This window comes from Mustela putorius, unplaced genomic scaffold (genome assembly GCF_011764305.1).
Source record: "Mustela putorius furo isolate JIRA1106 unplaced genomic scaffold, ASM1176430v1.1 tig00001419_pilon_pilon_pilon, whole genome shotgun sequence".
In the NCBI taxonomy this organism is placed as follows: domain Eukaryota; kingdom Metazoa; phylum Chordata; class Mammalia; order Carnivora; family Mustelidae; genus Mustela; species Mustela putorius.
In genome coordinates, this window is record NW_025421736.1 from 857,514 (window position 1) to 885,444 (window position 27,931).

Here is a 27,931-nt window from a genome sequence, read left to right on the forward strand (position 1 = left end):
GCATGGCTCCGTCATGTGAGAAGCCCCCCACCTCCGGTCCTGGGAGAAGGGTTTCCCGGCGCTCACCTTCTTTTTCGGAGCCTCTTACTGTTGACCCTGTCCTGAGACACTCCACTTCCCTGCTCTGCGTCAGGTCTGCCCAAGGCCGAGGGAGGGATGCAGGCCCAGCTTGCTTGTCCTCTGCCACTGCGCGCCCTGGCGAGCCTGCATTCAGATCAGTGGGCATCTGTACGGCAGCTCCCGGGGCTGGGGCCCATGTGGTTGGGGTCCCAATGCTGCGCCAGCCTCGAGGGGGGCTGTGGCTGGAATCCTAGCCCACCCTCCAAACCTTCCCGTCTCAACCCGTGCACTGGGGGCAGGGAGACACAAGTGCCGGTCAGCAGGGGCTGGTGGGCTCTGGCTCCCACGGAGGACACTGGTCAGGGTGGCCTGCTCCAAGTAAGGCCTTTGCTGGAGGGCCCCAGGCAGTGGGCTCTGCCCCGCCTGCCCCATAAGGAGAAGATCTTACCAGCTCAGAGGAACCCAACCTTTGCCCTGGGGGGAGGGGTGTCCCTTCTCTTCCTGAGGGGCCTCTCCTGCTGCCCCCAGCGAGCGGGGCCGTGCCGGCTCCTTTCTCCCAGGGCCCAGCCCTCCTTCGTGGTCACTGTGCTAGCCTGGAACCCTCCAGGAAACCACAGAACCATCTAGGCTTCTCCCGGGGCACTGGGCTTCACCTCTCCCGAGCCAGCTCCCCTGACGGGCTGGCCTCCACCTCCCTCCCCTGCCCAGTGTCCTGTAACTCCACTCGGGTTAGCCCTCTACCCTGGCTGGTGACCCAGTCCAGTCGCCCTCTCTGACCCCCAGCCCCGCGTCCTGTTGCGCCCTCCGTCCCAATACCCCCTCCCTGCCCCACCCAGGGTCCGCACACACCCCCTCAGGCCCTCTGGACCGGGGCCTTGGCCAGACCAGGGTCCCCGCCCCCAGTTGAGGTCCCGGCCCTCCCCTTCAGGCCCTGGGCCCAGGGTCCCAGCCACCCCGCCCCAGGCCCTCCCCCAGGGTCCCGGCCCGTCGCGTGGGGACCCCGACACCGCACGGAGGTCCCGTGTCCGGCCCTGTCCCTGAGGTCGCCGGCCCCCCCCTCCGGTCCCCCCGGCGCCCCGGAGGCCCCCCGCCCAGGGTCCCGTCGCCCGCCTTCCCCGGCCCGGCCGCCCCGCCCCGCCCCGCCCGCGGCCCCGCCCCGGCGCGTCACGGCGGCCCCGCCCCGGCGCGTCACGGCGGCCCCGCCCCGGCGCGTCACGGCGGCCCCGCCCCGGCGCGTCACGGCGGCCCCGCCCCGGCGCGTCACGGCGGCGGGCGGGGCGCGGGCACGCAGCGCGCGGGGCGGAGCGCTCGCAGCATTGTTTGCTCCGCCGGGGAGCGAGCGCCGCGCCGGCCCGGGCGTCCGAGCCTCCCGCGCCGCCGCCGCCGCCTCCGGCCGGGCCTCCCCGCCGGCCCCTCCCCCGCCGGCCCGACCCCGCGCCGCCGCCGCCGCCGCCGCCCCGGAGAGCCCGAGCCCGCCGAGCCGAGCCGAGCCGAGCCGAGCCGAGCCGAGCCGGGCCGGGCCGGGCCGCGGCCGCCGACGGGAGCCCAGAGCGGGGCGACCCGGGCCTGCGCGGCCGTTGGCGGGGGAGCCGCGGGCGCCATTCGCGCCGCCTGGGCCGCGCCGGCCTCCGCGCCCGCCGCCGGGCTCCCGCGGCCGCGGCCCCGAAGGTGAGTGGGCGGGGGCCGGGCCGGGGCCGCGTCGGGGCCGCCTCGCTCGCCGCCCGCCGCCGCCGGCCTCTCGGGGGCTGGGCCGGCGCCATGTTTGGCGGCCGCGGCGGCGGCGCATTGTCCGCGGCGGGCGGGCGGCGGGCGGCGGGGCGGGGAGGCCGCGGGGAGGCCGGGGCCGCGGGGACCGGAGGCCGCGGAGGGTCGGGGCGGCGGCGGGGGAGCCGGGGCGCGGGGCGCGGGACGGTCGGGGCGGTCGCGGCGGTCGGGGCGGTCGGGGCCGGCGTCCGGGAGGCCGCGCTCGTCCCCGCCGGGCTCCGCTGTGCCGGCCGCGGGGACCCGGGCGGGAAGGGCCGCGGGCGGCGGGCGGCGGGCGGCGGGGCCGGAGCGTCGGTGGCGCCGGCGGGTCGCGTTATGTAACCGCCGCCGCCCGCTTCTGCGGGGGCAGGAACCTCGCTGCGCCGCGGCCGGACGTTCAACGTGCCCAGCCCAGTGCCCCGCGCCGGCCTCGCGGCTCGGGCGCCCCGGCGGGCGGTGGGAGAACGCGGCGCCCCCGCGTTCCGGCCCGAGTGCGGAGCCGCCGCCGCCGGGAGGGCCCCGAGCCGTCCTGACCCCCGCCGGGCCCAGGAAGCGCCACGCCCGTCGGCGGCCCCCGCGGGATCGGCCCAGCCGGCCGCGCCTCGGTCCGGGGGCCCCGGGCACATCCGCGGGTCAGGCGGTCCTCGCTCAGGCCCCTGAGCTGGGGACCGGCCTTGCTCCCAGTGGCGACGCTCAGACGCGGGGGAGCGGATGGGGCTGGGCCCAGGCCGGGCCGCGGTGCACTGCTGGGGCCGAGCCGACCGCCGGAGAGCCCGCTTCCTCTCCGCCCGGCTTCTCTGCGTGTCCGCGGCGGAGTCACTGCTGCCCACCTCCCCGCGGGCGTCCTACTGCTCCGGGGAAGCGCCTGTGTGGACGCGGCGTCCAGTGCCGGTCAGTGGGCGTAGGGAGGCGAGGACCTGGGGCAGTCGCTCTGTGCTGCTCCGTGCCCTCTGTCCCGGTCCCAGCTCCGAGTCCAGATGACAGGCCTGCGGGGACCGGGAGCTGTTAGGTGAACTTCTGGTGGACAGTGGTTAAAGACCTCCCCCCCCCCCAGAGTGTGGCTCTTGGAAGCCCGTTGTAGTTAGATGGGCTCCGTGCGGTGCCCAGAGGACAAGGTGAGGCGTTGGCTTTGAACCTGGGGAGTAACCATGTTGCTCCTGCACCACCTCGGTGGGGACACGGGAGCCCGTCCCCGGGTGCCCGAGGGTCCCCTCCTCGGAGGCTGTGGTGCTGACACCTCTCTTCACAAGGCATCGCTGGTGCAGGGCTGGCCGGCCGGTGGCTTCCGCCCGACCCCCGCGGTCCAGGGCTGAGGGCGCCCCTGCGCAGGCCTGAGGCGCAGGTGCATGGGGTTTTGGCCGGCCACGGCGTTTTCATCTTGTTTTTACAGGGAATTCCTAGAAGGTTTCAGCATAAAACAGGGATTTCTGTTTGACGAAAGAACAGTCTGAAGTCTGTCTTAAAGTGCATTTCGGGTCTTGCCTCTCAGGACTTTTCCCGTGCTTTCGGGGCTTTTCCCCAAGGCCAGCTGGCTTGCTGTGTGGCCGCGATCCAGCTCCTCGGGGTGACTGCAAGGCAGTGGGTCTGGGCCCCCGGCTTGGAAAGTCCTTTTGGAGGCCAGTCTCCTAGAAGTCGTCTTGCTTCCTGTCAGCAGAGTGCGGTGGTTCGGGGAGAGGAGTCCGAGGTCCTCGTTGTCATCCTACGGTGACCCCGGGCTTGGCGGCCGGCGGTCCAGGGTCTTCCTGGGAGGCAGGTTGAGAGCAGCCTCCGTTCCTGAGTTCGATGGTGGAGGTCTGAAAAGAGCGAACGCTCTTGAAGGTCTGTGGCCAGGCTGTCGGGCTCCTGAGCCACTGCTGGCAACCCCAGGGCGGGGGCTCTCCTCGGACGGCGGGGGGTGCCGCTCACTATTGGGGACAAGCGGAGGTGCCCTCCGTGGCCCGTTGCACATCGTCTGGGTGGACATGATGAGGAGGGCACGGTGGGCGCTGCAGTCACGCCAGCAGCTGAGAAGTGCCCTTGGGGCAGCGAGGCCGGGTGGCTGGGCTGTGGGGGTTTCTGTGCGGTCACTGCTGAGGCCCTCTGGAAGGCGGGTTGGGCCTCCTGGGGGTGAAGGGGGGCTCCTGTCTTTGGTTCTGGCATGGCTTAGTGGCCCTGGGCCTCACCTTGTGCGGAGGCCGTGTTGGTGGAGAGGGTGGACCGCTGTGGTCAGACTGCCGAGGCTTCTGGCTGCCGGCAGGGGTTTTGCACCAGGGCTGTAGGAGCCCTCTTGGGCAGCAGCAGGGCCGGGGGAGAGCTGGTTAAGGGGCGCGCTGCCCTTGCTGTCACGACCTCTGTGCCTGCTGGAGTCCAGCTCTGTGTGGGCTTTCCTGGGCTCAGAGCTGGGACCTCTCCTCAGGACGAATGCTGCGGTCATCTTGACGACCCGTTAGTGTGGTCTGGGAAGGTGACTGGCGAGCTATGGGAACCCCAGAGTGGCCTGGAGGGACTTGTGCCTCTCAAAGGCCTCTCCGTGCTCCTTGTGTCGTCTTGTCCAGGCGGTCTGTGACCTCCGATCACGAGTCCTGGGGTGCGTGGTTTTGGAAGCCTTGGAGCGATGTCAGCTGGGAGTTTCCTTCCCATGTAGTTTGAGTTGGTTGGTTCGCTCCGGCCGCGGTGTCTGGTGGTTTTTCTCGTCTCGGGTCTTCTGCAGGCAGCTAACGCCCCTGTGCCTCCGTTTCAGGGAGTCAGTACCAAATGAGGAGGAAAGGGCGATGTCATCGCGGCGCTGCAGCGAGGCACCCTTCCTCCCCGTGCGGCACTAAGCACTCCCCCACGCGAGAGACCCTGACCTACGCGCAAGCCCAGAGGATGGTGGAGATCGAGATCGAGGGGCGCCTGCACAGGATCAGCATTTTCGATCCCCTGGAGGTCATCCTGGAGGACGACCTCACCGCCCAGGAGCTGAGCGAGTGCAACAGCAACAAGGAGAACAGGGAGAGGCCGCCGGCCTGCACGCGCACCAAGCGCCACAAGAATAACCGGGTCAAGAAGAGGCATGAGGCCCTGCCCAGCGCCCACGGCCCGCTGGCGTCAGCCGGCGCGCTTCCCGAGCCCAAGGTGCGGATCGTGGAGTACAGCCCGCCCTCCGCCCCGCGGCGGCCCCCGGTGTACTACAAGTTCATCGAGAAGTCGGCGGAGGAGCTGGACAACGAGGTGGAGTACGACATGGACGAGGAGGACTACGCCTGGCTGGAGATCGTCAACGAGAAGCGGAAGGGCGACTGCGTCTCGGCCGTGTCGCAGAGCGTGTTTGAGTTCCTCATGGACCGCTTCGAGAAGGAGTCCTACTGCGAGAACCAGAAGCAGGGCGAGCAGCAGTCCCTGATCGACGAGGACGCCGTGTGCTGCATCTGCATGGACGGCGAGTGCCAGAACAGCAACGTGATTCTCTTCTGTGACATGTGCAACCTGGCGGTGCACCAGGAGTGCTACGGGGTGCCCTACATCCCCGAGGGCCAGTGGCTCTGCCGGCACTGCCTGCAGTCCCGGGCCCGGCCCGCCGACTGCGTGCTCTGCCCCAACAAGGGAGGTGCCTTCAAAAAGACGGACGACGACCGCTGGGGCCATGTGGTCTGTGCCCTGTGGATCCCGGAGGTCGGCTTTGCCAACACAGTGTTCATCGAGCCCATCGATGGCGTGAGGAACATCCCTCCGGCCAGGTGGAAACTGACCTGCTACCTCTGTAAGCAGAAGGGCGTGGGCGCCTGTATCCAGTGCCACAAGGCCAACTGCTACACCGCCTTCCACGTGACGTGCGCCCAGAGGGCCGGCCTCTACATGAAGATGGAGCCCGTGAAGGAGCTCACTGGCGGCGCCACGACCTTCTCCGTCAGAAAGACCGCTTACTGTGACGTCCACACGCCCCCGGGCTGCACCCGGAGGCCTCTGAACATTTACGGGGATGTCGAGATGAAAAACGGCGTCTGTCGAAAAGAGAGCTCCGTCAAAGCCGTCAGGTCCACGTCCAAAGTCAGGAAGAAAGCAAAAAAGGCCAAGAAGACCCCGAGTGAGCCCTGCGCGGCCCTGCCGCCCGTGTGTGCTCCCCACATCCCCCCGCAGAGGTGAGTGCCTGCAGGCGCGGGGCGCGGGACGGCGGGGCAGCCCGGGACGGGGACGGGGGACCCCGGGACAGGGACGGGGGACCCCGGGACGGGGTGGGCGACCCCGGGACGGGGGCCGTCAGCTGGGGGCTCTCTGACGGACCTTCTCCCCCGAGCCGCGAGGACCTTAGAGCCCTAGCTTCCCGACTGCAGGAAGTTAGAGTCCGGGCCCTGATCCATCACCTTCGACACCATAAAAAGCTGTTCCTTGCTCCGCTCCGCTTCCAACTTTGGGAACCTTGGGGCATCTCAAGTAAAACTTGTAAAGTGAAGGGGAGGGAAGGGACGAGTGGAGATCAGAGTGGGGCCGCCAGGAGCTTCGTAGAGGGAGACGCCGCACTCCTGTCTGGGTTTCCGCAGCCTCCCTTGGGGCTGTGACTAGGGGTCCGCGTGGGGCTCTCCAGGGTACAGCAGGCTGCCGCGGTGGGGGTGCGGCGCGGGGGGTCTGGAGGGCTCACGGTGCTGGGGGGGCCGCCGTGGGGAGTGTCCCAGGCCCAGTCCCCATGCGGCTGTGTCGGCTCCTGTCCCGGGACTTGTTTCTTCGTCTTTGCCTGTGGTCCGGTTACGGACTTGCTCTTTGCGTTTTGTTCAGTGTGTGGGTGGGTGACTTGGTGATGAGGGTGAGGGACTGGAGGCCCCCAGGCCTGGGGGGGGCTTTGCGGGTGGCGGGCACTTGGTCGTCGGGCACGGGGCTGGCGGGCGTCTGGTGGAGGAGACCGCATGGGGCGGCGAGGTGCGGGTGCAGACCGTCGCGTGCGCCCGAGGGCAGCCTGGGCTTCCGTGCTGTGGCCTGGACGCCAGAAAGAGAACCTGCTCGTGTCCCAGACTGAGTGACAGACTCGGGGGACGTTTGGATTGCGGAGAAGGAAGACTTCCCTTAAATGTATCCAAGACTCGGTTTTTGCGTTGTTTTTGTGCGTGTGTGTGACGGGGAGGAGCGTGTGTGATGAAGCAGGAGGCTCGGTCCTCACCGTCACGCCTGGGTTAGGGTCACCGGCCGGGTTGTGAGGGGTCGTGCGCGGTGCCCCTTGGAGCGCTCTCTTCTCCCGAGGGAGCAGGCGCTTAGTGTCTCTTAAGAATTAGAAGTAGGGGCTCCCGGGGGCTCAGTCAGTTGAGAGTCCGACTCCTGATGTCGGCTCAGGTCATGATGTCAGGGTCCTGGGGTCGAGCCCCGCAGCAGACCGCACGCTCAGCGGGGCGCCTGCTTCCTTCCCCGTCCCTCCCACTGTGCACACGATCTCTTTCCCGCTCTGAGATAAGGAGATCTTTTAAAAAACACGAGCAGTGTGACTTTTCCCAGACTGAAATTTTGCTCAAACTCGTTGCAGAATCAGTAAATTCAGACAGAAGCGGATAAAAGTGCTTGTCCCTCATAGCCAGGTGAAAACCAGCATCTGCGAACCAGTCTGCTAGACTTCTTAAATCTTTTTTTTTTTTTTTTTAAGATTTTATTTATTTATTTGACAGAGAGAAATTACAAGTACACTGAGAGGCAGCCAGAGAGAGAGGAGGAAGCAGGCTCCCTGCTGAGCAGAGAGCCCGATGCGGGACTCGATCCCAGGACCCTGAGATTATGACCTGAGCCAAAGGCAGAGGCTTAACCCACTGAGCCACCCAGGTGCCCATGCTAGACTTCTTAAAAGGTAGTTTTACTTGCGTTTCTGCCTTGGGCCAGAAAGTGTGAGATTTGCATCAAGAGCTTCGGCTGAAGAGCCCTAAAAACTTCAGCTTTACGGTGGTCGAGGTAAACGAAAGGGAGAAAATGCGACCTAAAAAATGGAGGAGCCGGAAGTCCACGGTGCTGGCCCCTCTGTGCGCGGCGCGGTGAGCTGACGTGCTCCTTTCGAGGCTGCTGACGAGGGGCTGCGCGGGGCTGCTGGGCCATTCGCAGGAGAAAGCATTTCCAGCGGGAGAACCTGGGCGCCCGCAGGTCGCAGGTGACCGGGCCTGACGGAGGAGACACCCACACTGGACCGAAGCGTTGCACAGCAGGTCATGTAGCTGTAGTGTGGGCCAGAGCTGTGGCCTGGCCCGTGTTGGGTCTTCTAGTTGAGCAGTAGCCCGTCGCTGCACTTCGGAGCAGAGATCGAAGATGGACCTGGGTTAGGGCCTGGGGCCGTGCCATCCGGCTTGCCCAGACTTCGGGAGATCTTGATGTTTTGGGCCGCCTTGGAAGATCTCCCGGCCACCCTCAGCTGGTGGTCATCTGTGGTCGGACCGCTCTGGGGGCTGACAGGGCCGGTGCTGGGGTGGCCCGGGCCGTCCAGCCACGGCTCTTACTATCCTGAAGCCGCGGCCTGAGGTGTGGCTGGTCTGGCGGCCTCGTTCCCGGGGGGCTGCAGGGGCTGCCGGTGGAGGTGGATGGGTGCAGTACCGGGCTCTGCCTTGGCGGGGTCATCGTCTGCCTCTGAGGGTCCCCCTGCCGGTGTGGCCGCGGGCACAGTGACCGAGGGTTGTTCCCAGGTCTGCGTCAGGCCCATCCTTGTCTGTCTTGTCTCCGGCACGGGCGTCACGGGCGTCACGGGCTTTCGTGAGAGTGTGTCTCCCTCGGCAGCAGTGCGAAGCCGCAGGAGGGAGCAGAGGCTAGAGAGGAAATCGCTCCCTCGCTGCTGGGCTTCCCAAGAACAGCCCAAGCTTTGTCCCGTCACAGGCATTCCTCGGTTCGCAGGGGTGCCTTTCCCTCGAGTAGCTGCTCTTCTCTGCGAGTCTTCTCTGGTTCCTCATCTTCCACGCTGCTTTTTTAGGGGGAGGGACCAGTCGAGGTGGGCACTGGAGAGGGGGACAGGCCAGAAGGAGGACTCAGCAAGCTGTGGCGTCTGGTTTCCCGGTAGTCACGGAGTTTTCCCCGAGCGCCCGCCTTTGTCGTACTTGGGGGGGGCGGCTCTTTCTTTGTGGAGGAGATTGGCCTCTAACGAGCAGAGGCTGATGTGCTTTGTTGGCCTTGATACCAGCCTGGTCCTCTCGGCCACTTGGGTCATTTATGGGGGGGTGGCTCAGGGCACGTGCACGCCTGGTAAGTTGTTAATGACGAGCTGGAGGGTCGGGTCCACAGCTCCGTTAACTCCGGGGCATCGCTGGTCGGTGCCCTCCCTCTGTGCAGACGCCAGGTGAGGACAGACGCGGGAGACACTTGGCGGAGAAAGTTTATGCTTCTTGAACATAAGTGTGAAAAGTGTGAGCTTGAGCTTTGTACGTCTTTTTTTGCCGTGTTTCTGGAAGTTAATTTGACTGTAATTGAGAAAAGTTCTGTAGGGCCGTGTAGGGCGCTGGCATAGCCCTTCCGGGAGATGGGGGCTCTGGCCCCCCCCAGGGCTGCTGGTCCCCCAGGGCTGCCTGGCCCGCTGTGTGCCACCCTCGGTGTGGGGCCACAGGCAGGCGAGGCCCCCTGCCGGCGTTGGGGTCCTCAGGAAAGGGCCTGTGGAGGGACTAAAGAAGCGGCTACTCTGGAAAGAAGCATTAAAAACCAAACCGAAGGGGCGCCTGGGTGGCTCAGTGGGTTAAGCCTCTGCCTTCAGCTCAGGTCATGGTCCCAGGGTCCTGGGATCGAGTCCCACATCGGGCTCTCTGCTCGGTGGGGAGCCTGCTTCCTCCTCTCTCTCTGCCTGCCTCTCTGCCTGCTTGTGATCTCTGTCTGTCAGATAAATAAATAAAATCTTTAAAAAAAAAAATCAAAAAGTAAAACCTGCAGGTTGTGCGTTTTGTGGCCTGTGGAAAAGCAAGGTGCTTGTGTTTGCCTCCGGCCACTGGGAAAGCACGATGCGGGCTGCCGAGTGCTCTGGGAATGTTCTCTTTCCCACCTGCCCTGATCTCCCTTTGAATTCAGACTGGGGGCGGGGCGTGTCCTCCTGGGAGGGGTGCTCCCCAGCCTGTGGCTTCTCTGGCAGCCTGGGGTGGGGCTGTGCCATGCCACCGGCTGTCTTGCCTGGAGGCCGGGGGAGGCCGGGGGAGGGGGCACAGGGTGCCTTGGGTCTGGTGAGCAGGTTTGTTTGGACCAGGGAGCTGCAGTGAAGGGGAGGCGCTGGGGAAGGACCTGGTCAAGGTGTGTGGGCCGGCAGGCTCCTCCCGGAGTCTTGTGAGTGTGGTGCTGTGGGCCGTGGGCCACGGTCCTTCAAGCGTCAGGACAGCTTGGCCTGTGCCCTGTGCAGCCCCTCCCACGCTTGGCCCCTCCCAGGGTGCTCTGGGTGCTGGTGCTCCCCGCAGGGAGCCGCTGTGCTCCCCACACTGGTGTCCTCGCCCTCCTACTGGGTCTGGGTCTCCACCCAGGATCCCCGGCGCTCAGTCCACGGAAAGAACGTGCCGGAGAAGAAAATTTTGTCATTTCTGTTCATACTCATTCTGTTGTTGGCAGAAATAGGATTGGGACTTGGTCTGGGTTTTCTGTAATACTGGCAGTGGGTAGTTGCTGCTCTGTCTCCCGACCGCCCCAGCCTGGGTGTCCCCTGGGCTGATCAGGGGCCAGATGTGTGCGGGGCACTTGGAGTCCACACCTGCACGCCGCGGCGGACGGACGGACAGTGTTCAGAGTGCCGAGGGAGGTTTTAGGAGGCTCTCCACAGGCCCAGGTGCAGATCACATCGGGTTGAGGGTAGTTATTTCAATTTTTTATTGAAATTGGAAATGCGGAAATAACCCTAAATTTATAAAATATTGCAAAAATAAGGAGCGAGACCCCCAAATCTTCTTATTTGAGCCATCGTTTATTGGACAGAGAGAGACACGGCGAGAGAGGGAGCACAAGCAGGGGGAGTGGGAGAGGGAGAAGCAGGCTTCCCGCGGAGCAGGGAGCCCGATGTGAGGCTCGATCTCAGGACTCTGGGATCATGACCTGAGCCGAAGGCAGACGCTTAACGACTGAGCCACCCAGGTGCCCCCTCGGAGCCACGTCTTTCTAAGGTGCCTCCCATTGCCCAGCACAGAGAAGGCCCCGTGTGCCCACACGTCCCGTAATGGGACTGAGCTCGGGGTGAGCTGCAGCGAGGCCGGGCCGGCACTCAGGACCGGTCCCGGGAGGTGAGCCTGCTGGGATCTGGGTGCTTCCCAAGCTCCTCCCTGGTGGGCTGGGTTTGGAGAAGGCAGCCCTCTGCCTCTGCAGAGTGAGCCTTGTTCTTTGTTCGCCTGGTGTCCGCAGAGCTGCCAGTGTCCCTCGCCCGGACGGAGTGACAGCCCCTGCTCCCTGGTGACCACGGTGTTGCTGGCGCCCCCGCGGAAGGTTTCTGCGCTTGTGTTCTTCCGATGTCCGGCCCACGGTCTGGGAGAAGGAGGCCAGGCAGCCCCTGGCTCCTCTTCACCGCGGCCACAGGTCCCACCTGTGGGTTCTCTGCCCCCGGGGGGCCTGGGGGGCCGTCCATCTCAGCCCCCACCCCAGGTTCTCCTCCGTGGGATCCTTCCCTTCTGCTCTGCTTGTGCTTTGCAGCGGGACCTGGACATGGGGCTGGGGAGCGTTGGGTGGCCCAGCAGGCTGTCACCGTGGACCTGACCTTGGGGAACTTGGCTCATGGGTAGCTTGCTGCAGACGGCCACCTCGCCTTGGGTGTGATGCGCCCCGGCCACCTCCGGCTTCGGTGACGGGAAATCCTAAGAAGGGGGGAGGGCAGACTGGACCGGAGGGTCTCTGGGAGCCGCGTCTGCAGAACCACTTTGCTCCCAAGGCAGATTCTGGCTTTGTCTGGTCGGAGGGGTTGGATTTCATTCTTGCCCCCCCGACTTCCGTCTGACCTCTGAGCTGGTCCAGAAGTGAGCTGTCCCCGTTGGAAAGACTCAGGACAGTTGAGAAGGTGGTGCAGAGGGGGGTGGGGTCTGAGGTGCGGCTCCGCAGGGGCGATGCCGGCTCGTCCCGAGCACGTCCTTGCCGTGGCCGTGCACACGTGTAGGGAAAATAATTTTTTAATGGCATTTTTTTTCCGTTTCCCAGGGTTTTTATATAAAAAGTTTTAAAATGGAAAACTAGAGACTAACACAGGCATTTGTCGCTTTTTGTTTGTTTAAAGAAACGACAGGAAAGGAGCGCTCCCAAAGTCCCTCTCGGGCCCTCCAGTCCGCTTAGCCCAGCCCTCGCAGCGGCCCCTGGTGAATGGCGGGGTGTTCCTCCAGTCCCTGCTCTGGCGTTCCGCGCTTGGGCACAGGGTCTGCTGCTGCTTGTGCGCTGACCTTGAGGACCACGCTGTCACGTGTCGCGGCTTCCGGCGTTGCCGTGGGTCTGGAGGTGGGCGGCCAGACGACCCTGCTGCTCACGTGGGAGTTCCTGGCTCGCTGCAGAGCTGGGCGTCGCTGGGGACTGGCGCGGTGCTCTCGGCACGAGCCGGTGTCTCTTCGTGGCCACCTCGGGTGCGCGTGGTGGCGTGCATGTCCCTGTGGCTGAGGAGGCCTCTGCCTCGCATGTGCGTGGCCAGGTGCTTGGGCTGTGCACGTCGCGTGCGTCCCTTCCCCTCGGCTTTGTGTCACGTTTGTCCTTGTGTCTGCGGGCTCTTCCGCTTCGGAGGTCTGGAGCCCCGTCCGAGCGGCACGGCACTCGGAGGCCTCCCTTGCCTGTCCCTTCCTTTCTGTCCTCATTCCGTCCAGGAGCACGTTGGTAGAGACCAGGTAAGAGCGTCTTCTTTTAAGGTTTTATTTATTTGAGAGACAGTGAGAGAGAGAGAGAGAGCACAAGCCGGGGGGGGGGGGCAGACTCGCCACTGAACAGGGCGCCTGGTGCCGGGCTCGATCCCAGGACCCTAAGATCACGACCCGAGCCACCCGCACCCCTGAGAACAGGTGCGAACTCTGGAGAACACACCGTAGCGCGGCGGCGTCTGATGCAGGGGACTCTTCTTCTTAGCGTCTTTCCTGGGTGGTGCTGCGGCCGGGGTCTGAAGCCGCCTCCCTCCCCCTGCGCCGACGTCCTGCCGCTCCCCTGTATTCCCCCCGCAGCCCGAAGCTCTCCCGCCTGCTTCTGTGTCTTCCCCACCGTGGCCGGTCAGCGGGCCGGCTCCGACCCGCGGCTTCCAGCGCCCACGCCTCGCCCCTGCATCCGTCGTCGCCGTGTGTGGCGCGCACCCACGCAGGGTCCCTGCGGAGTCCCTGTCTGTGTGGTTGGGTCGCCGTCCCCACGTGCATTCCCAGGCCTGCTTCTCGCGATGGCCGTGTCCCTGCGGGAAGCCGGGGCTCCGTGCACAGGGGCTGCGCGAGCACGAGTGGGCCTGCCTTGCTGCGCACGGGGCGCCGCTTCCACGTCTCCCGAGAGTTCCTGGGGTTCTCATGGAGTGTTGTGAGTAGCGTGGTTTTCGGGGTAGTTTTGTTTTGTTGTTGTTAAGATTGATACAATGTGTTGTAGTTTATTAGGTCATTTCTGGGGACAGTCCGTGAGGGAATGATGGTGTGGGGGGGCTGCAAGTCCCTGTTCGGTCTCCGTCCAGGCTCGGTGCAGGCCAGGACCGCCGGCCCAGCAGCGGGTTGATGGGGCGGGAGCGGACAGCTTTGCCTCAGTCCTGGCACTTTCCAAGAGTTTTGCCTTTTACTGCCCATGGGCGTGCGTTTGCTCTGTCCGCTGGTTGGTGCCTGCGGTGTCTCGGTCCGATGACCCTTCGTTTCCCTGAAGGCCTCAGGACGTTCTTGGGAAAGCTTCCGACGGCCTTCCCGTCGGCGTCCGCGTCCCCTCGGCCTCGGTGCCAGCGGGCCCTCGGGGTCTGCCGGCCGTGTCTTGGCTGTGTGGCCTCCTGGCACAGGCCACCCCGGCACAGGCCGCCGTTCCCCGAAGTGTCCCCGGCCTGGGCGCGGAGGCCTCGGTCACTTGTAGAATCCGTGTCCCTCACATCCGTGTCCTCACGTACCTGGGGACGAGTCTGGTGAGGAGCGAGTGCGGTTGGGTGTTCGGGGGCGACCGCCTTCTCTCGCTCCCGGAGTGAGTTCCCCGCTCGCTCCCGCAGCCCCCGCAGGTCCCTCCGGCGCGGTTCTTGCCCAGCCCTGGGGCCGTCCTGTGGGGCTTCTTGACAGACCTTCTGGGAACCTGGAATCCCATGGAGTCCGCCGACCCGTTCGGTCACCTCCGAGTTTGTGCACCTGCTCCTCTCGTCCTTGTCCAGCTACCGCGCACCGCGGGTGTCGCTGCGGGAATCCCTCGGCCCTGCTCAGTCGCGTCTATGCTTTTCTCCCGCCGGGAAGGCGGTGCGCGCCCGTCCTGAAATCCTCCTCTCTTTCCATCGGCAAGAACGTCCTCGCTCAGGGCGCCGGGGGGCTCAGTGGGTTAAAGACTCTGCCTTCGGCGCAGGTCACGATCCTGGGATCCTGGGATTGAGGCCGCGGGGGCCTCCCTGCTCGGCGGGGGTCTGCTTCCCCTGTCACTTGCTCCCTGCTTCTGTGCTCACGCGCTCGGTCTCTGGCAAATGCGTAAATGAGATCCTTAACAAAAAGAAAGAAAGAAAACACTGTCTGCATTGCTCGTGGGAGTGGGGAGGGGGTCATCGTTATGTTGGTTCCGAACCTGGGAAGCATTTCGACGTGCCTGTTGCCGTCGGTCTGGGGAGGGGAGCCTCTCCCGGCCCTGCTGGCGGGGCCTTCGCCCCCTTGATGGGAGTTGGGGGTTGTTTTTGAGATGAGCACGGTCTGCGCTGCACCGCTGGTCTGTGAGTTCTCCTTACAGAACTTGTCTTCTCAAGACCACCCGTTGCCTTCCTGGGACAGGCCCCCTCGCTCCTGGTGGGTGGGTCAGTTTATACCCACGTGCACTGGTTCCAGTTTGGCGTGTGTTCGTGGGTGACTTGGCCTTTCCCTCGTGTCCCTGCGGCCCGTGAGTTGGAGCGCCCGCCGCCTCGGCGTGGGGCACCCCTGCTGTCTCCCCGGCGGCCGGCAGAGGCTGCCTGGTCTTCTGGCGGCCGACCTCTTCTGAAAAACTACCTTTTTTCCTTTCCTTTTGGGGTAGGAGGAGGATTTTACACTATTGATTCTGTTCTTATAATCATTACTGTGAACGTATTGAGTTTTTTCTTTGTACCTCAGAAGTCAGTCTTGTTTTTTCCCTGGGTTGGTTTCGTGATTCACGTTTCTAACTGATCCTTGGTCATTTGTCCTCCCCAAGCTCGCGCCGTGTCGTGCTCAGGGCAGGGCCTGCCAGACGTGGCCCACCCGTCTCTCTGAGCGGCTGGGGGCCGGGGGCTTCGTGTGTCTCCTGTTTCCATTTCGCTGGGTGTTGCTTGTCTGTTCCCCCAGCGACATCGAGTGTCCTCGACGGACAGCTCTGTCAGTTTCAGGTGACAGCGTGGTGATACGAAGCTCGCGGGTGTTGTGGGTGTCCGGCCGATGGCTCGCCCTCCGTGGTACACAGCCGAGGCGGGGGCGTCTTCGCATGCGCTGAGCCCACGTCCCGTGGCCGATTTCCTGACTTATCTCAGGGGGCTGCCTGTTACAGAGTCAGCTTTTCTCTTTTCTAAGACATTTTGGATATAAAGCAGTGTACCACCTTCCGCATTTTTGAGTTCAAATCCAGCACTTTGCATCCTACGATCAAACACCTAGAAGGTGTAATTTCTGGAATATTAAAAACAGACACAAGTGGAGAGGCTTATCATTCCCAAAAGGGAGCTTAGGGGGGCCTGGGCGGTCGGGCCATGGCCTCTGTCTTCCCCGCAGGTGCCGCGCGCTCGTCCTCACGCAGCGGGGCCGCCGCCGGCACGCGCTCGGGCAGACAGTGCGCGGCTGCAGCGCCTTCCCCGTAAGCGTCTCCAGGAACAGGGCTTTGCAGGACGGCTGGGCTCCACTGGTGGTTGTGACGCTGCTCGCTCCGATGAGCCCCCTCTCCTGTAGTTCTCCTGGTTTTGTTACTGTGGACGTGAGTCTGCATCTTGGTCGCGTACGTGAATAGAAACTGTGAAAGCGGTTTTATCACAGCAGGGACTCGATTTACAACACTTTGTTGCAGATCATACGCCAGAGTCCCATGTTGGTGTCTTACCCCCGACCTTCTGTCGGTCAGGCCCTCCCCCTGCGCCTGGTTAGTTCTCATCTGGAGGCGCCGTGTGGGAGACACGTTCCGCAAGGCTGGAGAAGATCGAACTCGTAATCCTTTTTATACCTTTGACAAATAGTGGTTTTTTTTTTTTTTTTTTTTTTTTTTAAATATCTAAAGGAGCACCTGCGTGGCTCAGTCGGGTAAGTGTCCAAACTCTTGATTTCAGCTCCGGCCGTGATCTCAGGGTCGCGAGATCGAGCCCCGTGTCGGGCTCCCTGCTCAGTGAGGAGTCTGCTCGAGTCTCTCTCTCCCTCTGCCCCTCACCCTGCTTGCCGTGTGTTCTCTCTCTCAGAGGGAAATTTATACGAAAGTATTTAAAACACAAAGGGAGAAGGATCAAGCAACAAGCACATGGCCCTGGCGTAAACACCCCTGTTATGGCTCCGTCCTTCAGACAGAAGCCCCCCCAGCCCTCCCTGTCCCGGGACTCCCGCTGTCTTCCCCGGTGTGGGACTCGCCCGATCACCCTCTTCCTGAGCACCAAGGTGTGCCTTGCCTTGAAAATGACACGAGCCCTGTCTGCCTCTCATCGTGTGAAGGTCCCTGTGGTCTCTGACCCGTCGGAGTTGAAGTGTTGGGGAGCCGTGTCCCCATCTTGCGCGAGGCTCCTGGGCCCTGTCCCGTGGCCAGGCCTGTGTGGCGGACGTTGTCTCTGGTGAGCTCCAGCGCGGTCCGCAGCCCTCCGCCTGCTCTGCGGTGGCTGCGGGGCTGGTGGGAGCAGGGTTGATGCGCGTGCGCAGGCGGGCGCTGCTGCCTCCCGGGGGCTGGGGTGTGTCCAAGGGGGCACGTGGGGCGCCTGGGCACTCGGCGCCCACCCTGCTCCTCCAGGACTCGTCGTGGCTCGTGACGCGGATCAGCTCAGCCGAAGGCGGCTTTTCAGTAAACGCTCCAGGACCGCCGCGAGACACGTTCTTCAGAGCCTTGCTCACGTGCGTGAGCTGTCGGTGGCTCAGAGACCCCGACTCTGTTTAGGTGGCAGCTTGTCTCATGAGGTTCAGAGCCCTTATTCCTGAGCTTGCCCTCAAACAGCGCTTCCTCGAACCTTCAGACCGTTAGGAAGCACTTCTGTTCGCTCTGTGTCATTCCACTGTTGAAACGGCCAAGTGTGCACGTGTGGTAGAACACCTGTCTGAGCCGTGTGTGTCCAGGTCCATGCTCCGTCCTGCTCCTGAGTCGTGCCTCGCCGGAGACTGGTCAGCAGACCGACTTCCCCTCCAGAGACAGCACCGGTAGCGCCCAGGGCTCGCACGGGCCCCCCGTAGCTGAGCGGCAGAGTGCGTGGGGCTGCGGGCAGGATCCCGGGGGACCCCAGCGCCTTCTGCTGGCACCCGCAGCAGCGTTGGAGAGGCTCGTGGGTGCAGCAACACGTGCCCTCCCACCGCCTCCTGCCGAGGCCGTGGCACCTGGGGGCCTGGCAGGGGCAGACCCACGGCCCCCGCTCCCCGGCACGCTGCAGACAGACCTGGGCACGGGTTCTGCGCCTGCTCGCATCAGCCCTTGGCGTCAGCTTCTGAGGTCTGACGGGACTTTCCTGGCAAAGCCCCCCCCAACCTGTGTTTGGCACAGAGCTTTGCCCAGTTCCTCTGCGTCGGGTCCTTTGGCGGGACAGACACTCGAGTTGTGCCTTCCCACGAGAGGCCGTGCTGGTTCTGCGCGTGGAGCACCGGTGTCGCGGGCCCCAGGAGGGGGGCAGCCCTGCTGGAGTCAGCAGCCGACCAGCAGCCGCGCTCGGGACAGTCTTGAGATGACGGGTGCTGGACGTGGTGGAGCCGGGGCTGTTCTGGCCGTTGGGATCATCGATCATTTTGTAACTTACCATTTACTTTCTTCACAGTTTGGTCTTAAAATTGCTTGGTTTCGTCCTGACATTTTCAGGTTTGGTGCACAGTGAGGAACATCTCGTTTCGTTTGTATTTTCATGAAGTTCTTAGTTGATGATTGAGTTTTTATTCTCTCTCAGGGTCTTGGTGAGGCACATCGGCGAGTCTCCGCTTTGCTTCAGCAGGGAGGACCGTAACGGGTGGGGGAGCTCTCCGGCCAGCCTCGGGGGGGTTAGACGATGGTTCCCTCCGTGCAGGGGTTCGCACGAGCCCCGTGCGCCGTGCAGTCCCTGAAGGGAAGCTGTGTCCTGTGACTTGCGGATGCCGTGTGCTAGCGAGGAGCCGCTCGGCCGCCCGCAGCCGCCACCCCTGCCGTCCCCTCTCTTTCCCCCTGGAGGGCACTGCTCAGGCCACCGGCGCAGCAGCCTTTCACGGCCGCTGGGTGCAGTCGGCGAAACGTGGGAGGCAGGAGGAGCTTCGCCGCTGTATCTCCTCTTCCATGTCTGATGTCTCCGGCGGACGCCCGCGTGGCTACGGCGGGTGGAACCTGGGGGTGGCTGGAGGCCGGGCTCTGGGCAGCACCGGGGCGGCCCGAGGCAGCTGTTCGGTTTGGGTGGGGGCTGAGCACAGACGGTAAAGTGTGGACGTCGGTGTGTGAGAGTGGCCCTGCCCTTTCTCGTTTCCACCATGAAGCCTGCTCCCGTGCTCCGTCAGAGCTAAACTCTGAGTTCTCCGTGCCGCAGGTTGAACAGGATCGCGAACCAGGTGGCGATCCAGCGGAAGAAGCAGTTCGTCGAGAGGGCGCACAGCTACTGGCTGCTCAAAAGGCTGTCGAGGAACGGCGCCCCGCTGCTGCGGCGACTCCAGTCCAGCCTGCAGTCCCAGAGGAGCACGCAGCAGGTACGTGGTCTCCCGCCCTCGGGGCTTCCCGCAGCGGCGCCCGCCGCACGCCTGCGGCTCGGGTGTGCACGCCCCAGCCGGTCCAGTGCGGACGTGCCGCAGACTGGTGTCCGCCCCGGGCTGCTGATGCTGCGGAGGTGTGGCGACTCGTCTGTCCGCACTCCAGCTGTTTCTGCCCGCGCCGGGGACGCCAGGGAAGTCACTTCCACCAGGTCGCACAGAGCGGGCCTGCCGCGGGGCTTGGGGCCGCCACAGAGCGGGCCTGCTGTGGGGCTTGGGGCGGCAGGAGGTGAGACCTGGGCCCCTGGGACGAGCGGGCCTGCCCGCGTGCTGGGCCGGGGACGTACGGGGGGTGGTCTCGGGGCCTTGCTCTGAAGGCCTGCTTCAGAGACCCACGGCCCCTGCCGTGGTGACCCCGTGGGGAGGGAGGGACACAAGAGCCCCAGGAGGGAGCGGGCACGGGACCGGCCGTGGGAAAGAGCACAGGCAGACCAGCTCGGGGTGTCAGCGCAGCTGCGGGTGTCCAGCCTGCTGAGCGCAGGACGTGGTTCTGGGGGAGTGGGTCGGGCAGTGAGGGCGTGGCCCGGTGAGGCGTCCCGAGCGGACGTGGAGGACAGACACGGCTCTTCGGCCCATTGCCACAGGTTCTTGATGAGCCGGCTCTGTGCTGGGGCATGGGCGGCTTCGGACGGGAGCGTGACCATGGTTGGCCTCGGGCCCGGCCACCTGCTTAGTCCAGGAGGCCTGGAGGCCCTGGCAGAGAGCAGAGTCCCCTCATGGCCCTTCTCCGGCACGCTGGGTACGCAACAGAAACCGGCCTTCCCGAGAGTTTGCGGTGGGCCGCTGCGCGCCTGCTGTCCTCTCGATCCCGAGTCGCCAGGTGGCCGAGTGCGTCGGAGGGGATGCCGTCCGATGCGGCTGCACGCTGTGCTCCTGGATCCCCCCCAGGGTCCTGGTTGGTGGGGTTCTCTGTGGGTGGATTGACCCCGTCCACGGTGGTCAGGCTTAGGCTGCAGGTCCCTGGGGGTGGCTTAGCTGTGGCTGGTGCGAGTCTGTTCCTCGCTGTGCCGACAGAGGGGCGGCCGAGACGAGCGTTTGCGGAGTGAACTGACAGCTCGTGACCCCCCGTGCTAGGAGAAGTAGTTCCTGTCTTTCTGCTCTCCCTCCTCCTTGGTCACCGCTGGTGGCGCAGGTCAAGCCTGACTCTTATCGCCCGGCCCGGGTGACGGCATCTTGACCTCCTTGATTCTTTGGTGACAAGGAGAGGCAAAACGTTAACACGTTTACGTGCTCACCTGAATTTTTAAATTTGTGGGTTTTAACATCTTTCTTATACCGTTTTTTTTTTTTTGACGATTTTACTTTTTTATATGAGAGAGATGACGGGGGAGGGGGATGGCGGAGGGGGGGAGAGAGAAGCTCAAGCAGACCCCCGTGAGCAGAGACCAAGTGGGGGTGGAGTGGTAGAGCCGCGGGGAGGGGGCAGGGGGCAGCGGGCTCTCCACTGAGCAGGGAGCCGGATGCGGGGCTCGACCCAGGACCCCGGGATCATGACCGGAGCCGAAGGCAGAGGCTTAACCCACTGAGCCACCCAGGCGCCCCCTTACACCTTTGGAAAGCCGCAGAGAAACTGAAGATTCTGGGCCTCTGTGGACTTGGCCTTGACCTTTTCCATCTCTGGGGAAGGAGGGGCGTGCTTCTGGGAGCTGATGCCCCTCCGAGGGTGCGGCGATTGGCGGACCCTCTCCTGGGAGGCCCAGGCCAAGAGCACCATCTGAGTCCTGTCCCGTGGCATCCAGGGTCCCTGGGCTGGGGGCTGCTGGGCCCAGTGTTCCCGTGTACCGAAGGCGCCCACTCAGTCTGTGGTCTTGGTGACGCTGGACGCGGGCACACATGAGGCCAGGCTGCTCGGACCTCCCGAGACGCACTGGGGCTGCGACTGGTGTGGGTGCGACCTTGTGTGGTGTGCGTGCAGCCCACGCTGGGGGCTAGCCGCATCCTGCGCACGCTTGGGCCTGGGGCTTCCGGATCCATGCTAAACCCCATCACCCTGGAGGTCTCTGTCGGCGAGGTCTGCTGCAGTGATAAGCTGCCTGTTCGTCCCTCCTCCCCTTTGGGAATGGTGCTGGTGTCCCCCTTCGGGGCTTTCTGCCATGGGACATGTGGGCCAGCGGGAGTGACCACATAGGAGGTAACACGTGTAGGGACTGGGACATGAGCTGTGGGAGTGCTTGTGTCCTCGGCAGAAGGGACCGCCTGGATTGGAGTCTGTCTGTGCGGCTTGAATGAGGGTGTCCTGGCTTGCACCAGGGCCAGTTCCTGCGGGGCGGGGCAGGTCCGTGACGTGGCGGTTGGAAGCCCCCTGCGTGGCCTGTAGAGACCCTCAGTCACTCCACGGAAGGGCCGCACCCAGACTGACCTTTTCTGCCTCACCCTGTAGGGGCTGACGGTTTCCAGGGATCCAAAACAGGAATGTTCCAAATGGAACAGTAGGGCTTGGTATGATGTTTATGTGCTTTTCAAAGCTGGGACATCTGTGACTTGTTTGTACTTCTGGGTGCCCACTCTGGGCCAGGCTGTGCAGGAGGTCATGGGCGGCCCTTCCCTCCCATGGCTGACCTTTAGGTGGGAGACGACAGACGGATGGGACCAGCCGGTTCGAGAATGAGGGCCCCTGCCCCACGTCCAGGCAGATGAGGCACTTTGGGGGCTGGCCCCGGGGCTGGCCCTGCTGGACGCTGCTGTGCAAAGTGGTCTCAGAGGAGGTGGCTCAGCTCTTCTGATCTGGCCCGGAGCGTGGGGTTCCTGCGGGCACCTTCCTGGAGCCTTCATGGCACCGTCTCCAGTGCCCGTCCTCCACCATCCTCAGACCCTGGCTGGGGTGAGAGTCGGTGGGCGAGTGCTGGGGGAGGTGGAGGGCAGAGCTCTGGACGGGTCCCGCAAGGCCTGGAACTGGCCCGTCCTCCGGCTTGCTGCAGTGCCTCCCTCTGCCGCATTTCCATGTCCTCTCTGGTGGCTTTAGGACAACATGGTCACCTCCTGTGCTGGGACTGAGCTTGTGGCCGTCCAGCCTGCAGCTGGGGGTGTGAGGCTCGGCCCCGTGGCTGGGCCCCTCCGTGCGTCCTGCTCTAGGGACAGGGAGCACGGCCTCTTGGGGCCTTCGGTCCTTGGTGGTGTCCTGGGGCTCGCGTGGGTGTGCTGTGGTCCTCACCTCCTTGGGGTGGCCCGCTCCGTCCCCTCCATCCTGTGTCGTCCTGCCTGTGCGGTGGGGGTGGTAAACACGGTCTTCTGAAGTTCTTTTTCCTGCCGGCTCTTTGGTGCCAGAAACCACTTTGCTTTTCTTCCACCTCATGAGTCCTCCTGGGTAGGTTTCCCTGGAGGAGGCGGCTCGCCGAACAGAATCAGGAAACTCAGGCCGCTTTGTGTCGTTGAGGCTGCTGATGCGGAGCGTGTCGGGGTCGGGTCCAGTCCTGAAGGCGGCGTGTGCAGGGAGCGCGCCCCTCTGCGGCCGTGCGTGCGTCTTCCAGCCAGGATCCTGAGCGGCACCGCACCTTCCGCTTTGTGGGATCGCCAGGCTCAATGTCCTTCCGACCGGTGTCCTTGGAGTGCTTACCAGCGGACAAAGGGGTTTTCAGGTGCTTTTGGGGAATTGGGTTTTCTAAATTGACTTTTTAACGTATTTATTGGCCACATTTATGCAGCTGATGTTACTGTCGACTCCTGCTTGATGGCCTGAGACTTGGATGATTTCTTTTTTGAAGTAGGCTCCACGGCCACCGTGGGGCTTGAGCTCACGACCCTCAGATCAGGAGTCGCACGCTCCACCGATGGAGCCAGCCAGGCGCCCCGATGCCTGCGACTTCGAAGTAACGTTCAGACAAGCTCTGTGACAGGTGGGAGGGTGCCTGGCGAGGAGGCCCTGGCCCAGCCTGTCCCATCCCTTTGGTAGCTGGGAAGGTCTTGGTAGCCTCGCCGGTGACTCTCTGCCCGCGGACCCTGAAGTGAGGACACGGGGTCAGAGCTCAGCACTTGTCACCTGCCAGGTGCTCAGCGTTGAGAGCAGGAGTGAGGGGCGCCTGGGGGTGGGGCCCTGCCGGGTGGGTGCGCTGTTTCAGCTCTGTCTGGATGCGGTGGGCTGGGACCCCACGGGGGTCTGCGTGGGTGGAGCGTGTCCCGGAACCTGACAGGGCGACCGGGCCGAGGCTGCAGGTGTGTGTCTGCAGAACAGCAAGGTAACGCCACCGGGAGCTGGGGACGTTCTCGGTCCGGGGTCCCGTGTGCACCCTCGCATTAGGCATCCTGGGCTGCTGTCGATCGGGAAGACTGCACGGGGACAGATGGAAGCATCTTAGCGGAGCTGGGGTTCAGGGGCAGGTGCAGGAGCGCCCCGACTGCTGCTTCCTCTGCTGTCTGCATGGGTCTGCCTAGGACCTGTGGTTGGGCCGAGGGCATCTTCTGCTCTTGGCTGTGGCCTTGGTGGGGCCGTCCGTGTGCCGCACCAGCACGTGGGCTTTGGAGCCGAGGGCAGGTGGCAGCTGTAGGAGCAGACGGTGGCCTGTGGGCCTGGTCAGACCTTGAGGGACTGGAGGAGGAGGAGTGGGGCCGCGGGTGAGGGCGGTGGGGCCTTGTGGGGGCGGGGAGAACGGCCAGCCTGGGCCTGGGTGGGGCAGGGCCGCAGGGGACCTGTGGATGGGAGCACGGAGGCCCCGGGCCGTGAGTTCCTGGAGCTCGCGTGCTTCCCGGTGCAGGGAAGGGCTCTCTGGCCGTCATGTGGGGGCGTCCTCAGCTGCTGTGGGGCGTGTGTTGTGGTCCTGGTGCTCCTCGGTGTCTCTGCCACGATCAGAGCAGCTCTTCCTGCATCTTGGTCTGAGATGCGTTGGAGGGGGGTGCTGCCATCTGTCTGCTCTGCGCCGCCTGCTGTCTCTCGTGCTCTGGGTGCAAGTTTATTTTGGAAAATGCTAGAGTGGAAATGGGTCAGTCGAGGGCTGTGTTGAGGTTAGTGGCACTGTGTGTTTTGCCACAGAAGGAGGAAGCGCTCAGGGGGTGACCCCAAGTGTGCGGATTTCAGAGCCACTTGGTGTGGGTGTGTCCCCGGGGCTGGTTCCCTGCGCCGTCCATTCCCGGGCTTGGGGGCGGGGGCAGGCCGCGGCTTGCGACAGCTGCCCACTCCCCTGAGCGGCTCCCCAGCTGGGTTCAGATGCCCATCGCTGAGCTTGTCCGCTCGGCTCTTGGGTCTGGAGCAGGCCGGCCTCGTCGGGAGCCTGCGGGCCCCTGCGAGCGAGTCCGTGCCTGCGGCATCTGCTCTGGCCCCTGGCCCCCTCGGCAGCCCCGGGTTCCCCTGTGAACGGCTCTGCGGCTGACCCTGTGCTCCTTTTGTCAGAGAGAAAACGATGAGGAGATTCAAGCCGCCAAAGAGAAGCTGAAGTACTGGCAGCGGCTGCGGCACGACCTGGAGCGCGCGCGTCTGCTCATCGAGCTCCTGCGCAAGCGGGAGAAGCTCAAGCGGGAGCAGGTGAGCCTGGGGCCCTGCGAGGGCGCCTGTGCCGGCTGCAGCCTCCCCGCCTGCCCTCCTCCCGGGCCAGGGGCGCGGCTGGCCCGCGGTGGGTGTCCGGGGGGGGGGTGCCCCGTGTGCCCTGCCTTGATGGAGGCTCTGGGCAGGAGGGAGGGCGGCCGCCCAGGCGGAATGCGCTGCGTGTGGGCACTCGTGGGGGCGGGGCGGGGCGGGGCGCGCAGCACAGCCCGGTGCCGTGTCCCGCAGGTGAAGGTGGAGCAGACGGCCCTGGAGCTGCGGCTGACGCCGCTCACAGTGCTGCTGCGCTCAGTGCTCGACCAGCTGCAGGAGAAGGACCCGGCTCGGATATTCGCCCAGCCCGTGAGCCTGAAGGAGGTGGGTGTCGCACGCCCGGTGCGGGGCGGGCGCTCGGCTGCTCGCGGGCGTCTGCCCGCTGGGGCGTGGGGTGCGCCTGCGGGGCCCCGAGTGTTTGGTGTTTATGGATCACAGTCCCTTCGAGGTTAGGGGGGGCGCGGGTTTCAGCGTCCAGTCTCGGGCACGAGAGGCCAGAGTCCCCCTGAGAGAGAAGCCATCCAGGATGGCGCCTCCGGCCGGACGAGTGCGCCGGTCGGGTCGCCGTGTGCAGTTTAAGGAGGTTGAGGCAGAGGGGCCCCGGCAGGTCGTGGGGTGAGCGTGTGCCGCACGGTCAGGTGTGTGCGGGGCGCCAGTGCCGCGTGTGCGTGTGCGTGTCTCGGACGGAACGTGGCGGGTGGGTGGGGTTGTGTAGAGTGAATAAGAGTCCTTCTTTGTTGGTAAATGCTTATTTTTCCTCCCTGAAATTAGGTACCAGATTATTTGGATCACATTAAACATCCCATGGACTTTGCCACAATGAGGAAACGGTTAGAAGCTCAAGGGTATAGACACCTCACTGAGTTTGAGGAGGATTTTAATCTCATTGTAGATAACTGCATGAAGTACAACGCCAAGGACACGGTGTTTTATAGAGCCGCCGTGAGGCTGCGCGATCAGGGCGGTGTCGTTCTGCGGCAGGCCAGGCGCCAGGCGGACAGCATCGGCTTCGAGGAGGCCTCGGGGATGCACCTGCCTGAGCGGCCTGCCGCGGCCCCCCGGCGGCCTTTCTCCTGGGACGATGGTAAGCACCAGCCCCGAGCTCAGGCCCCGGTGGGAGCGCGCGCTGGCCCGCAGGCCCCGTCCGCACGGCCGGGGGACTAGAAGGCGAGCTGCCGTGTGACCGTACGTCTTCCGTACTCACGAGAAAGGGGAGGGATTCGCTCGAAACAGTCTCTTTAACTTCGCACTCCTGGCCCATCGTGCTCTTAACGCGCCGTCGCTGTGGAAGTTACCGCGCGTGATTTCTGTTGTTTAATTTTTCTTTGCCACGCAGCGTGGATTTTATGCCCTAGCACGTTTCTGGCCCCTCAGGGAGAAGGGCACAGCCAGTGGCTCTGCAGGGGATGGCCTGGGTCTGAATGTACATGGCAGGGGGGCATTTCAGTTGGGGACTGTGCCCCGAGTGGGTCTCAGGCCCCTCCTGAGGGCATCTTGTGACTGGGGGAAAGCCTCAGGGGCGGGTGAGTGCCCAGGCCCCCAGACTCTGGCCTTGCAGCCATCTGAGTGCCGCTGTGTGCCTCTCAGGACGGGCGCAGTGGTCTGTTTGCGTGTTCCTGTCCTTGGGGGCTGCCTTCCCTGGGCCAGTGCCCAAGTGACGCTCCGGCCACTGTGTGACCTCCCCAGGACAGGAAGGGGCTTCCGGGCTTTGAGCACTTGGGCATACGGGTCCTGGTAGGATTTCCTCAGTCAGGTCCCCCGTGGTTTCACTAGGGAGAAACTCAAGGATGAGAAATGTTTATTTTTTCTGTATTTGTGCGGGGAGATGGTGGAGCTAGGGGAGCCCGTGTCCGCGGGCCGCGGGCCTTCCGTCCTTCCTCCCCGTCCAGTCCGTGGGGGCACCGGCTGCCTTCATGCTGCTGAGGCCCATGGGCTGTGTCTCGGAGCGTCTTGCACACAGAGCCGTCCTTTGTCTGCTTGAGGGGTAAAGATCTGACGAGGCCATGTTTTGAGGGGGCTTCAAGTGACACGGTTGCTGTTTACGTGATCGTTGCTGAGGCTCTTATTCACGGAGTTGTGTTAGAGCCGTGTGGCTGCAGGCCAGGCCGTTCGGTGTTTATTCTGCAATTCTGATGCCTCGCGTCTTTGGGAAAAGCGTCTTTGGGAAAAGCACTTACAAAAGCTTTTAGTAAGTGCTGGTTTCTGGAGGACGGTGGTGGTCGCGCCGTGGCTTTTGTCTCTTCCGTCTTCCCGCTCTGGTCTCCCTCGGAAAGATCCGTTTCTTTCTTGGCCACCTTTCACTGATTTCCATTACTTTGTGTTTTATGAATTTTGTTGTTTTGCTTAAGTTAAAGTCAGTAGGGATTTTCATAGTAAATACGCCTGAAGTGGACAACGAACTGTGCATTGTGTGGCCCGGTTTGAGTAAAGCCCCCCAGACGGCTGGGTCAGGAGAGCGTCCCAGACGTGAGCCCCAGCCGGGTTGGATCGGGGTCTGCACAGGCGGCCGGTGTGTGTAGTCTGGTTGTTCCTTCTTCTGGCCCAGCCGCCGGAGCAGGTGCACGGCAGGAGGGGTGCCGGCCTGCTTCAGGGCACCGTGTCCCCATGCGCCTGGCTCGCCTGCTGGGGATGTGGAGACTTCCCTGCAGGCGTGTCCTGACGCCCGCTGGGTGGAAGTGTGTCTCCTGGCGTGGCAGCCCGTCAGGGTGTGGAATGAGCGCGGTGGGGACTTGGGGCTCCTGTGGGTGGGGCCCGTGCCAGTGAGGCGGTCGCAGGGGCGGCGTGGTGGATGACTGACCGGTGTCCTCTGACTCCAGTGGACAGGTTGCTGAACCCGGCCAACAGGGCCCACATGGTCCTGGAGGAGCAGTTGCGGGAGCTGCTGGACAAGCTCGACCTCACGTGTGCCATGAAGTCCAGCGGGTCGCGGAGCAAGCGCGCCAAGCTCCTGAAGAAGGAGATCGCCGTCCTCCGAAACAAGCTGAGCCAGCAGCACAGCCAGCCCCCGCCTGCGGAATCAGGTATTGGAAGCTTTGAAGAGGAAGGTGCTCAGCTGGGGCAGGAGACGGGGGAGGAAGGTAAGCACGTGCTGAGCGTCGGTCGCCACTTGCTCCCCGGAGCCCCCGCCGGGCTTTCCCTTCCGGTCCCTGCGGGCGCCGGCTCTGACACAGTCACGAAGCTGGAGGCTCAGAATGAGACTTTCTTTCTTAACTTGTTCTTGAAACGCTATTTAGAAAGAGTGACTTAGGCCTTGCACACTGCCCAGAATGGTGCTAGAGCAGACGTGGCTTACGTGGCGAGAGGGATGGTGTTGGCCTGGCACAGCTCTTGCAAGGGCCGTGATGCCACCGTCCCCTGAACGCTCCTCTCTGATACTGAAGGGTGGCAGGTGACGCACAGGCTGTCACCGGGGAGCAGGGATCTGAGCTGGAGCTGCCTCTTGGGGCTCCCGACACGTCACATGCACAGTGACGGGGGCTGGTGACCTTTCGTGGGGCGCGTGTCTGGGAGGAGTGCCGGGCACCAGGCACGTTTCTGCGCGTAGGACGTCCGTGAGGAGAGGAAGCCTGCGCCCTGCGGGGAACCCTAGGGAAGCCCAGTACTAACGGCTCAGGTGGCCACAGGGGGCAGGCCTCGAGCTCGGGACGCGGGCTGTCGGGAGTGCTGTGGCCCAGTTTTTGGAGCTTAGAGAACCCAGTGGAAGACACTCCACACGTGTCCACGCGCT

The 27,931-nt window shown here is 64.1% G+C and overlaps 2 protein-coding genes across 2 annotated transcripts in view; one reads left to right on the plus strand and one right to left on the minus strand.

Moving 5' to 3' along the window:
- Positions 1–913: 913 nt before the first annotated feature.
- Positions 914–4,216, minus strand: LOC123394085 (collagen alpha-1(I) chain-like). Its single transcript, XM_045087523.1, has 4 exons — positions 3,966–4,216; positions 3,507–3,596; positions 1,567–2,404; positions 914–1,447 (listed from the first exon to the last, which is right to left on the minus strand). Exons 1-4 carry the CDS (start codon positions 4,214–4,216, stop codon positions 914–916), a joined length of 1,713 nt encoding a protein of 570 aa, XP_044943458.1.
- Positions 2,125–27,931, plus strand: part of BRD1 (bromodomain containing 1) — a 40,909-nt gene continuing 15,102 nt past the window's right edge. Inside the window, 6 exon segments of the mRNA XM_004775434.3 lie at positions 2,125–5,903; positions 18,485–18,641; positions 24,022–24,153; positions 24,400–24,528; positions 24,976–25,288; positions 27,021–27,281. Coding sequence (XP_004775491.2) covers positions 4,537–5,903; positions 18,485–18,641; positions 24,022–24,153; positions 24,400–24,528; positions 24,976–25,288; positions 27,021–27,281 — 2,359 coding nt within the window. The 5' untranslated portion in view covers positions 2,125–4,536.